The 12,854-nt window shown below is 36.2% G+C and overlaps 1 protein-coding gene across 10 annotated transcripts in view; it reads right to left on the bottom strand.

Annotated features, from left to right (window-relative positions):
- LOC104598309 (5'-3' exonuclease family protein) overlaps nucleotides 1-12,854 on the bottom strand; it is a 102,097-nt gene that overhangs the window by 59,730 nt on the left and 29,513 nt on the right. For 7 of the 10 annotated variants that reach the window (XR_735349.3, XM_010260318.3, XM_010260321.3 and 4 more), the window contains 2 exons: nucleotides 9,604-9,622; nucleotides 4,306-4,359 (listed from right to left, as the gene is read on the bottom strand). Coding sequence is in view for 9 of the 10 variants with exons in the window: in XM_010260318.3 (XP_010258620.1) it covers nucleotides 4,306-4,359; nucleotides 9,604-9,622 (73 nt within the window). In the remaining variant the exon portion in view is untranslated. The remainder of the gene's footprint in view (nucleotides 1-4,305; nucleotides 4,360-9,603; nucleotides 9,623-12,854) is intronic. The other 3 variants (XM_088891549.1, XM_088891548.1, XM_010260324.3) reach the window with 1 other exon arrangement.

The following is a 12,854-nucleotide window of genomic DNA, read 5'->3' as shown; positions in this document are numbered from 1 at the left end:
TCTAGTTTGATATCTCAGAGCAAAATTCTCACTGTCTCCCTCCTTCCTTCCCTCAAGCCCCTCAGATTCCAGCTGCATATCCTCATCTTCTCCCCCTCCCCTAACTTTCCCCCACCCCCAAAAGGTCACTCAATGTCATCCAGACCCTCTTCTTCTCCCCCTTCCTCATCCCACCCCTTGTTTTTTTCTAGAATTTCTTCCCTTTTCTTTTCCTATTCTCTTTTCTTTTTCTCGAACTTCTCAGATGCTATTTTTGCGAAGCCATCTCCACCCCAAAAAACCAAGCCGAGAGATTTTCCAATCTCAACCTCCCTTTTCTTTTCCTATTCTCTTTTCTTTTTCTCAAACTTCTTGAATGCTATTTTTGCGAATCCTTCTCCACCCCAAAAAACCAAGCCAAGAGATTTTCCTCTCTCAACCTCCCTTTCCACCAATTTGTTAATATTCACCTTCCCATTTTGTATTATTTCCATGACTTCTTTGTCCTTATGAGTCTGGTCTGCTCTCTCACTCACTTTATTCCTGTCCCCAGTCTTTGGAGCTTCTTCTTCTTCCACTTGCTTCTCTTCTATTGAACTCTAGGGTATACCAGAGTATCTTCTTTTTCTCTTATATACCCTGTTTCGTGCTCCACCTCCTTCCTTCTCCTCCCTTGACTTTCTTTTTTTTGTTTTTTTCTCCCCTGCCTCTTCTCCTATTCTTTTTCCTTCCTCCCCTTTCCGCCTGTTTGGATCTTCAATCAAAAGAGTGCTCAACGAGCCAGATTGACTTACCTCTTCAATTCTGGGTGCAGCCTCCAAATTACTTGGATCAGATCGCACGCAAGGTCTGTCCTTACTTTTTTTTGTTGCCTCTAATATATTTCCTATGGTGCTTGGATTCGGATAGGCAGGAGAACTCCTCTTGCTGAATAGACCACCATCCCGAAGCCCCTTGCTCTTCATCGCTGCCTTTTGGAGAGCTCTCCTCCTTGTTACTTTCTGTTTCTGAGTGTGGAACGAATACCTCTTCACTCGTCCTATTTAACAGTTCTTCAAATTTTTGGTCTGCGACTCCTTTACTGCTTCTCTGTGGCTCTACTGTTTTCCTTTCAACAGCAGTTTTCTGAGTTTCTCCTTCTACCACCGAGCTTGTCAGTACTTGTTTGTCTTTCTTGCCTCCCAGTAATCTAATCTTTCTTCCATTCTCATATTTGGTTACCACCCAAATCCAGTTTTCTTTTTCTTCTTCTTTGTGATCTCTGCGCATCAGATTCCTGGAACTCGAACGGTCGGAGATAATCCTCTTCGAGGAAGATGTGTTTTTTTCCAGAATTACCCTCTTACTCTCTGACCTTTTGGCTCTCGATGCTTTCTTAAAGTTGACTGCTAACTTTTTGAAATGGTTACCCTTCTTTGAAAATAATTTCATATCACCTACTGGTGACCTATTGTCTCCACCTCTTTTTGTTCCCCCCTCTTTAAAAATACATCCTTCTATCGGCCCAGGCCCATCGATCTCCACCTGTCCCCTTTCCTTACCTGCCATCTCATCCCCACCTTCCACGTGTATTTTCTTCCTTAGTGGTTCCGCCAGCTCATCATCTTCTTCCTCTACTCTTAGTCACTTCTACTTCTTCTCCAACTTCTCCCCTGTTTTTCCACTCATCCTTTCCTCTTCCTCGTTCCTCCACCCTTCTTCTCTCATATGGGGATCCCTTCACCTCTTGTTTCTTTTCTTTCCTGCGGTAAGTGTCATCCACTCTTTCCACTATCAGTTAAATCATACCGTTCTCCTGCAAAAACCAAACATATTCTCTTTGTAGCATCCGTCATATTTTCTACTTCGACCAATATTCTTGCCATATCCATTTTCTCCCAGGTCCTATTTCTATCGTCTAACCTTATGATCCTACCGTAAGATGCCGCGATTTCCTTGAATGTGTTGCTACACCATGCATGTAGTGGAATCCCCACAACACTTGGCCACAACGCACATTTCAGTCTGCCTTCCACCAGTTCTCCGGCCGCCGGTGACCACCAATCCAGCCTCAGATCAAAAGTTCTCTCCTTTGCTTTCTCTTCCTCCAAAACCTGTTCTGCGATTTTTCTGCTGTGAAACATTACTAACAGAAGCTCTGCGTGCAATTTCCTCACTCCCATAACCTCTTCTCTTCCCCACTCTACCATCGCCCACCTCTCAAACTCCTTTATTGGGTACATCATTGTCCCATCTTCTGGTAGTTCCTTACTTTCTTCCTCTCGACCAAGCATTGTCTTTTCATCTTCCATCACCTCATCTTTGTCTTGTTATTGTTCATGTTTCCAAGAAAATTGCTGAGTTGTTTCCAGCACTCTCTTCCAGCCTTCAGCTCTCTTACCTCCTGAGAAGCAGACTGCTGTTGCAGACCTCATCCATAATATATAGTCCTATAAACTTTCCTTAGTTATTTTGTTTCCTCTCTGCATAGTAACTTCTTTCTCCATAGGTTTAAGGAGTTCTTCCATTCCTAAAACCTCTGCATTTGTATCATTCCTTTTCTGCTCTGTTTTTTTTTTTAGGAGCTCTAGTTCTTAACAAGATTATGGTGCACCCTAATTTGCTCTTTCAACCCAGATAACATAAGCATCTCCACAAATTCTACAAATACAAAGCAGACACTTTTCTATTTGCAACACTTGCTTCTTGTACTCAAGGTTCAAAGTATTGACACGTATCGGCCCCTCCGATACTCAAGGTTCAACGTTCCGGGACCCCTCTAATATGCCCCTACAGTGGGTGTATCGGAGGTCTGACCAATTCAGAGGGTAGAGGAGACCTAAACCGGCCCCCCTAAACCGGTTGCGAAAAAAATAAAAAAAGGCTCCAAAATGTGTATCGATTTGCCCGATACGCCCCTATCGGTGTATCGATATTTTGAACCTTGCTTGTACTCTGGGTATCATCCTGCACTTATTTCTTTCATCATTTCTCTAGTTCGCTTGTTTCGCTCGCTCACCGAAGCTCCAAGATCCCCCTATTTGCTAATGTTGTTCACTCATTCATCCTAATAAAAGATCTTCTTAAAAAGCAATTAAAATTATAAAATCATTATTTTTTGTGTGAAAACTAAGAATTTAAGACCCTAACATGGACTTGTTTGGGATTGCCTCGAGAGGTGTGGCATAAAGGCGGCTTGTAGGATTAGGAATGTAATATGTTTTACATCGCATTAGCTACTTGAAGTAATGCAATTGAGGAAAAAAAGAGATTGTGGGTTTTACATGCTTGAAATTGTTTTATATGTTTGATTTTACTTTTAAATTTTCATTTGAATACATTTACATGTTATGTTTAAGTATATAATAGGTTTTTTAAAAAATTTATTTGAAAATTTAAGTTTATACTTTTTATTAATATTATGTTTAATACTTTTTTATTATTTCTCATTTTTTTATTTGTTGGCATTTTTTTTATTTTTTGTATTTTTGCGCCTTGCTTCAAAAAGGCGCTCACCTTGCGCCTTGCACCTCAAGCGCAAATTGGCCCCTGCGCCTTGCACTTTTAAAACACTGCATAGTTTTCTGATACCCATCAAAACAATACAGATGTCATGTATGCAGTTCAGATTATCAATGAAAAACAGTAAATAAAGTAGAAGAAAAGACAGAAAATAGTAGCAAGAAAGAAGAAGAAAGGGAGAAAAGAGGAGAAAATAGTTAAAGGAGAACTTGGTGTGCTTTGCAAAGCCCCCAATGGTTATAGTAAGCAACATATAAAAGGACAGAAATACCCCTATCCACAGGCCACATAACAACTCCCCATTTAAAAGACATATTTAACCCCTTTTAAAAACTACAACTCCCAACCTAGCTAAGTACTTACATTCAACAATAGGTATTAGAATACCCACATGTCAAGAAAATTGTAATTCTATAACCTTACAATGGTTATAACTTATAATCCTTCCAATATAATCTTAAAGAAGAATTCCATTAAAAATCTACTAGAACCATAAGCAAAAAATCAAAAATTTAATTATATAAATTATAAGTTTGAAATATCAGATAGTAGCTATCCAGGAAAAACTTTAAAAGAACGGAATACTGATATTTTACTTCTTAAGGGAAAAAAAGGAACATTCAAAATGAAAGTGAGACGTGTAAAGTTATCTGCTATACAAAATTAAAAAGTAAAAAATGGTGAAATTTATTTGCATCTTTGCTTTAAAAAACGAAAGAAAGAAAGGACAATCACAAATGGACATAACAACAAGCAAATGAGAGTACTGCACAAGAGACTTAGCTGTTCAGTTCACCAGTCAACCAGATTTGGGAAAAAACATACCTTTAGCAATATAACTTTGTTTGGATGAAATAGAAGTACGACCAAATGGAACTCCTGAAAAGAAAATCTGTTCCTCTCAAAATTTTATTTGAAATGACAGCTTCAGAAACCAAACAACCTGATAACTCTATTTCCGATGAACTCTAGGAAGCATGGGCCAGAATTCAGCCCAAAACATTGGCAATCATATAATATCTAATGGGTGACAATCATTACTAGGAAAGGAACCAAAACTAGAAATACAACACAATGTTAAATGGCCTTAACAAACATAAATGCACCCCATCTTCAAATAAGAAAGATTCCAATGTTTTTTCCTGACAAGAGCACTTCAATAACTTGAGGGCCCTATGAGGAAAGATAGGGATGTGATGGAACTGTTCATTAACTTAGTAATGACATAGTGACAAAAATGTATGAAAATATCTAAACTACCCCATGGTAGACCAACAGTAAGCATACCCTAATTTCTGAAGAGGCATTCATCCCATACCAAAGAGTGCAGAAAATAATTTGAACTTCATAAGTGGTTATATGTTTAAAAAAATCGATGCATATTTAGTAATGTTATACAACTTTACCAATACCATGGGTCCCATTTAATTTCAGTTTTGCTGTAGTTAAAAGCATGAGAAACTAGAATTCATTTAGGTATGTCATAGGAAATAATGTTCCAGATTTATTAAGTAGTGCTTTTTACTAGGAAACTAAGTATTAGGAATCTCTACTAGAAACTTAATAAAGGTTCAGTATCTGTTTAGATTCCTTATTAATTGTCTCAGATTATTAAATCAAATAGAAAATCCAAGCATATATTTCATCTAGTGGATAGAAATTTTAAAAAGTTAAATAGATAAAGATACAGATCGTCATATAATGGTTTAATTCAGTTATTTATATGATACCAGCAGTGGTGATGCATTAAATAAGGAGGATAGCCCTTCATGAGCAGCTGCAACAGGGGAACCGTTGTCTGTACAAGGACTCAAAAATGGAGAAGTGGAGGAACGGGAAAGCATAAGATTAGGAGAAGAGGAAATGGGCATAGAGTAAAGGGGAGTGGCTAAGATTGCTTTTTATTCTAGGTATGTTTTACTATAGCGGGTGTTATTTCTTTTGTCTGATCAGCAAAGAAAAATTCATTTATTAATTTATTAAAAACTGGTTACAGTACAAAGACAATCCATCATATATGTGACCCAGGTTACAACAGATTACAGCATTGTCCAAAAAAAGTGGCTCTATCAACCCCCTGATTTTCTGTAGCGGGTATTGAGAAGTTTTATTTGTTTGGATGGTTCTATCTCAGTGTTTCTCTTGGTTCCTGATGTGTTGGTGATGTCTTTTTATTTTTCTTCTATGGAGCCATAAGTTGTGAAGTTTCTTTCCTGTAAAAACTAGAAGAAAAAAGCAAAAGAAAAAAGAAAAAAGAGTTCGGAGAAAACTACCAATTGTGGGGTGTTAGAGTGACCCCCATACTTTTGTATAAGCTGGCCAACTAAAGAAAGGTACAATCACAAATATGCCCCTGTTTAAGTGGCAGGAAAAAAAAAAAAAAAAAAAAAAAAAAAACAAGAACAACTAAAATAAGAAAAGGAAGGCCTAAGCAAAGAGCTGGCCGATCTGTCAACACTCCCCCTCAAGCTGAGAATATTGATCAAGCATGCCTAGCTTACCTATAAAGTAATCCAGCTTCACCCAATTAACTCCTTTAGTGAAGATATCTACTAGCTGCCAATCTAAGCTCACATGACACACATTTCTCCTGAAGCCACCCTCTGTGTGATAAAGTGCCTGCCTACCTCAATATGTTTGGTTCTATCATGTTGAGCTAGATTATGAGCAACGTTTATTACAGCCTAATTAACACAATATAGATGCAAATGCTCATCATAAGTAATACCAATCTCATCAAAGTATGGATATTACCCATAACTTATATGAAACACCATGTGCCAAGGCTCTGTACTCAGCTTTTACAGTTGAGCAACTATGGATTGCATCTTGCTCCTCTTACCTACTACAAGAGTACAATAACCAGATGTTGATCAATGACCATCATGTTCGATTCTTAATCAAGGCATCCATTTCTCAAAGCAATAGGCAAGCCAAGATCTAAAAAGGCAAGAGGATAACTACTTGGAGCTGGAGCATAAAAAGTAACCAGCCGTGGATGAGACTCGATATCTGATGTAGGCACAACACTCAGCCTTCTCTAGGAAACCTGTAACTCTCTCTGGGAGTTATTTAAGGGCTAAGAATTAGAAGAAACAATTATCAAAAAAAAGATCAAGAATAGGGACCAGAAAAGGTATAGAAGAAGGACTAAACCAAATATGCATCTCCCTCTTATTAGAAACATCAAAACATATAGAACAGGCTCAACAAAAGTAACATTAATAGAAACAAACTTGCAACAGAAATAGGATCAAAGAAATAATATCCCTTTTGAGTAACACCGTAACCATTTAGCACTTAGGGTCAAACTTCTAAACTTCGTCAGACAATTGGAAGAACATATATATTCTAGGCTACAGAAATATTTCTTAGATTGGAATTGAGTAACAAACAATTTGTATAAGGACTTGTCAACAAAAGTAGTGTGGCAAAAAGAAGGAACTGCCACCTTCTTGAAGTTACAAAGGCCGTGTATGGATGTTTGTAAAGCATTTTGGCCTAATGTTGTTAACACTGCTCCATTTTTTATTATTTATGTTCCTTCTTGTGTTCTTAATTTATAGAACTTGGGATCTAAACCAATTCATACACTAAGTGAACCAAATCATCATTTGGGTGATCAGGATGGGGAACTTTTGGTTGATATAAAGAGATATCAGCAATTGGTTGGAAGATTTGTCCCCATCTAGACCTGATATTACCATGGTGTAAGTGTTGTTAGCCAAGATATGCATGATCCTAGAAGAAGCTGCTTATAGAATTCTTCAGTATCTAAAGTCCTCACATAGGAGAGGCATCTTGTTTGGTAATCATAGACATTTCCATATTGAAGCATACATTTGTTGAGGATTTACTGTTATTTGTTTTCTTGTTATGTAGTTAGTGTTATTGGGCCCAAGGCCCATTAGTTTAGTGTTTCTTTAAGTTATGTTTAAGTGTGTGGACAGTAGCCACCCTATTGAGGGTATATTTGACATTCTATGCTTTTTATTCTTTAACCATAAAAGTTAATGGGAGAGGCAGCCCAATCATTATGAACTTTCTCTCCCCTCATCTCTCAACTTCTTCTACTTCTTTCAAGAGACCTTCCTTTTCTTTTATTACTTAAACCTTTTTTCTTTTAATTTCTAGTAAATGGTGACAAGGCTGGATCCATCACTAAAAGGAAATCCACATCAGGTACTGTTCTTTGATGGATGCAAACTTAGTTACTTGGCACAGTATGAAAGTCTGTGGTTGCAGTATCTAGTGCAAAGGCAGAATTCAGATCTATGGCACATGGGGTTTTTGAAACATTGGGGCTTAAGAATTATGAGAGCTTGGCTTCACTACTGATGAACCAGTGAGCATATATTATCATAACAAGGCAGACATTAGTATAGCTCACAACCCGGTCCAACACAATCATACCAAGCACATCAATATAGATTTGTCACTTAATTCGAAAGAAGTTTCTAAAATGGCAGATTTGCACATCATATATTACAGTCCAGTTGCAGTTAACCAATGTTCTTACTATAGGAATCAATAATGCCTGCCCACATGAGATTACCAGAAGGTTGGGCATGATTTTTGTCTTTGCACCAACTTGAGGGGGGACTGTTGAGTTAAATTATGTAAGGACAGATTGAGTATTTTGCACAATCTTGACTTGTCAAGATTTTATATACTTGTACAAGAGTATAAGTGTATTTTCCCTCATTATTTGTAGTCATATGAGATAACACATTTCCCTCTCTCCTGTCTTCATCTCTTTCTTCTTCTTGTTTCCTCATTAGATTCTCATTACAACATGTCAAATAAATCAAGTTTTCCTTCAACAGGTCTTGCATTGTAATTTGTAAAAAATAGAGGTTGCAGGTTATTCATGAAGATGGTTATCGACTGCATATTTTTAAGGTTTTTTATAATAGTAACTGTTTACTGAACAGGAAATATCAATACTTAGGGCCTTAATGGTAAAAGGGATGAAGTACTACACCAACAAACCCTTTTTCATATTGTATGTTACATTTTTTAATCCATAACTAAATGCAATTTTATTATAAAAAAATAGGGAACATGAACAGCAGGATATGACACTGATAACCGAATAAACCAAAATTTTAAAAACCGAAATAAAAAAATAAAAACTGAAATATTCGGTTCAGTTTTCGGTTAAAAGCTAGGCTGGAGTGCTAACTTAGCCTAGCAAGAAAACTCCAATCCCACGCGCACTGCATTTTTCTGCTTTGTTTGGAGGGCTATGGGAAAGGAGTTTTCTTTCTGTTTGCAATCCCGTCACAGCGGAAACAGTGTTTATTGAGACCAGCCCATGATTGGGCCATGGATACACTTCGGTTGATCCCCATGGATGGGACCTATGATCAGTGTAAGCCATTGGCTCGACTTTTGTATATTATAACATATAATATATATTATATATTATGAAACTGAATTTCATTATAATATACCATATAATATATTAACATATAAACATATAACATATTATATATTATGTTATATACTATATATTATATAATACATATTACATATTATATAATGAATTTTGGTTAATTCGGTTTTTCAGTTAACCAAATTTCTAATTCTGAAAGCCAAAACTGAAAACCAAAATTTCCAAAAACCAAATTAACCAAACCGAATTAACTAAAAACCAAAACTAAAATTTTTGGTTCGGTTATTCGATTTTAACCGAATAATGCTCACCCCTACCAATTCTGAGACAAAAGGATTAAGAATCCATTGAGAACCCCAACAAGATCCTACTGCAACCCTCAACCAAAATTAACACGTCCCTGACAAATGGCACCACCTCAAGAACCTCACAAAGATAAACCAGGATTACCAAACATCAGCTATGCAGACGAGTACCACAATCACCAAAGAAAATATTCAAAAGCATCCAGTACATAAGAAATGCAAGTCTCATTGCTGAGACCATATATTTAACCCAAAAATAGTTTAAAAAAAAAAGTGATTTCAATATTTAGATCAATTCAGTCAATAGGCAGAGATCAAAGAAAATAATGAAGTACAAGCAAGTGAAGCAGGCTAAAATAGAGAATTATCAATCACACAACGAATCAGAAAAAGGACATGACCAATTTATATGCATCTCACCGTCATGGTCAAACACCACCTGCAATAAAAGATCATCAATGAGCAATACCAGAGATTTTCCATTTGAGGATAAAAAAAAATCAATAAGCTAACATCAAACAAAAGACATCCAGAAAAGGGAAAGGACAACAAAAACATGTAACAAGTAACGAGCCATCAACTAACACATGGTGACAGTAAATGGACCAATAGCCAACACAGACAATGCATACATGAAAACAATAACACGGAATATCAAAAGTATTGCTTGGATTTAACAGAAACATAACTAAAAACTATGCAAACACATTATCACAACACACAGTAGTAACATCCTAAAGATCCCATTTGATCACTGGAACACGAAATAAATCTAAATCAAAATAATAGGTGTCAAAATAATAGACCTCCACCCAAGTGGAAAGGGGTAAGAGTAAGATTTCACAAAAAAATTGAAAAACTTAAAGTCAAATTTGAAAGAATGGAACAGGGGTCAAATTGGGAGAATAGAATAAATGAAATCTTCCTTGATGACCCAAATAGAGGAATTGGGTGTGAAGGAATCCCAAAGAACCATGAACTCTCAAGAAAGAGAGCGGCAATGGAAACTGAAGAGGGATCTAAAAAAGGTCCTCTTACAAGAGGAAATCCCTTGGAGGCAAAAATCTAAATGTAAATGGATCGAGGAAGGTGATGGAAACACTAAATTCTTCCACGAACTAGCCAATGGAAGGAGAAGGAAAAATCCGGTAACTAAATTGGAAGCGAATGGGCTAGTTTATGATTCCCAAGAGGAGATAGCCAATTGTTTTGTTGATCACTTCAAATCTATTTTGAGGAGACCCCTAGGCACTAGAGTAGAACTAGAAGGTTTGGTATGGCAGAAACTACCTGAAGAGAGCAAAGGCTGGTTTGAAAGGAACTTTGAGGAGGAGATCAATCAAGTTGTTTTCTCAATGGGCAAATCCAAAGCACCATGGCCGGATGGGTTTTCTATGGCTTTCTTTCAAGATTGTTGGAATGTAATCAAAGAAGACTTGTTGGAGGTTTTTAGAGAATTCAAGGATAACTCAATGATTTAGCTGTAGAGTCAATGCTACCTTTCTAGCCTTGATTCCAAAGAAGAAAGAGAAGCCAAGCATCAGTGTTTTAAAAGCAAAAGGTGCAAAAAAGGTGCAAGGGCCATTTTGCGACTTTGGCGCAAGGCGAGGCGCACGCCTTTTTTAGGCAAGGCGCACAATTTAAAAAAAAAAAAAACTAAAAAAATCAAAAAAAACATCACAAAAATCAAAAAAATGCCAAAAAAAATTAAAAAAATCAAAAAATTATAAAACATAATATTAATAAAAATATAAACTTAAATTTTAAAATAAATGTTTTAAAAAAACTATTATCTAAAATTAAAATACATAAACATAATATGTAAAGCATATTCAAATGAGAATTTAAAAATGAAATCAAACATATAAAACATTTTCAAGCATATAAAACCCATAATCTCTTTTTTCTCAATTAAATCAAGTAGCTAATGTGACATATTACATTCCAAATTCTACGGGCCACCTTTGTGCCACGCCCCTTGAGGCAAGCCCAAACAAGCCCATGTTAGGGTCTTAAATTCTGAGTTTTCACACAAAAAATTGATTTTATAGTTTTAATTGCTTTTAAGAAGATATTTTATTAGGATGAATGAATGGACACCATTACCAAATAGGGGGTTCTTTAAGCTCTGGTGGGCGTGTTTGGGCTGGCCTCGAGGGGGGTTCTTCTCAGTGCTCAGCTCTAAGAGGTAACATCTCATGCCTCCTCTTAGCCTGATTGTACACTTCTATGCTTAATAAATTTCCATTCATTTACCAAAAAAAAATAATAATAATAGACCTCCACCCTAAAAGGTGATAAATATACTAAGTTTAAAAACCATTTACAATAACAAATTGGTTCTTAATAGGGACTGAACAGAAAATACACAAAAGGTCCTAAAAGAAAATATGTATAGTTATGCTACTATACATTACATTATACCTTAATATCATACATCATTGTGTTCCCTCACCGCTTCTTTTATGGTACAAAACCACTCATATATAAAGGTAGGATTAGGATTGACATATGATACAAGTTTGTTAGAAAATTTTTTATTTGAGAAAATAATTTTCAAATTTATAATTGAAAACACAAATTAAAGTAACAAGAATAAATTATATAGGGATAAATCATCACCAAAAGTTATTAATTGTATTTTGTTCAAAAGAAAGATTTTGAATCATCACTGCCTTCATATTTAGCAGAAAATGGACTTATACATCAGAATATATGTGCTAACACTTAGTAGAGAGATGTAGCTGAGAGGAAACATAGACATATCCTTGAAGTTGCTAGGAGTATTGTGTTTAATTATGATGTTCCCACCGAATTGTAAGATGATGCTTTAGTGATTGGTGTTTACCTAATAAATTGAGCACATGTATTTTAAAACATCATTTAATATTCTTGGCCCTTATCATTCTAAGATAGTCTGTTCTGTTGTTTGGGTGTTGTTTCTTCTTCTCTCGAGTGATTTTTTTCCTTTTTTTATCAATAACTGTAGCATTTCAATTCATTAAGGGATCAGAAAGAAGTGTACGATTTAAGAATTACAAGAGAACAAAAAGCCAGTCAATGAGAGATAAAACCTCTTCTCTCTCTCCACCCCTTGTTTTGCTAAAACAAGGGGTAACCCAATTGGCACAACGTGTAACCCAATTGAATGAAATCTCCATATTTCTCGTCAACCACCTGGCTTTCTTCTTTTAATTGCTGTATATCAAAAACTTTTAATCCTCTCCTTTTTTTGATAAGTAAAAATTCTTTATATTTCCATTAAATCAGTAAAGATAAGCAACTGTTACAAGCTTCCTAGATGGAGGCACAAGATGCAGCCTCACTCATAAAGAAAAGACAGCACAAGAATTACAAGTGAGCCCAAAAATGCTGATCCCTAGTTACCCCTTGCTTAGCTAATGAATCAGCCATAGCATTAACCTCCCTCCCCACCCATTGTATAAACAAGCTCATCTGCTGTGTTAACCATCTGAATTTCTTCATTTCGTCTGGATAGCACCATATCACTGAATCTGGGTCATTTAGCCAGCCCACCACCACCTTAGAGTCCCCATCAATCACTAGGTTTTCCAATTTCATCTCTTTTGCAATCTAACACCTTGTAGGACCACAAACAGTTCTGCGCTTATAGAGTCTCCATTCCCACTGAACCTGAAAAAAGTGCTACC

This window comes from Nelumbo nucifera, chromosome 7 (genome assembly GCF_055504915.1).
Source record: "Nelumbo nucifera cultivar China Antique chromosome 7, China Antique-T2T, whole genome shotgun sequence".
NCBI lineage: Eukaryota > Viridiplantae > Streptophyta > Magnoliopsida > Proteales > Nelumbonaceae > Nelumbo > Nelumbo nucifera.
The sequence above is the reverse complement of the archived record's forward strand: the minus strand, read 5'-3'. Positions and strand labels throughout refer to the sequence as shown.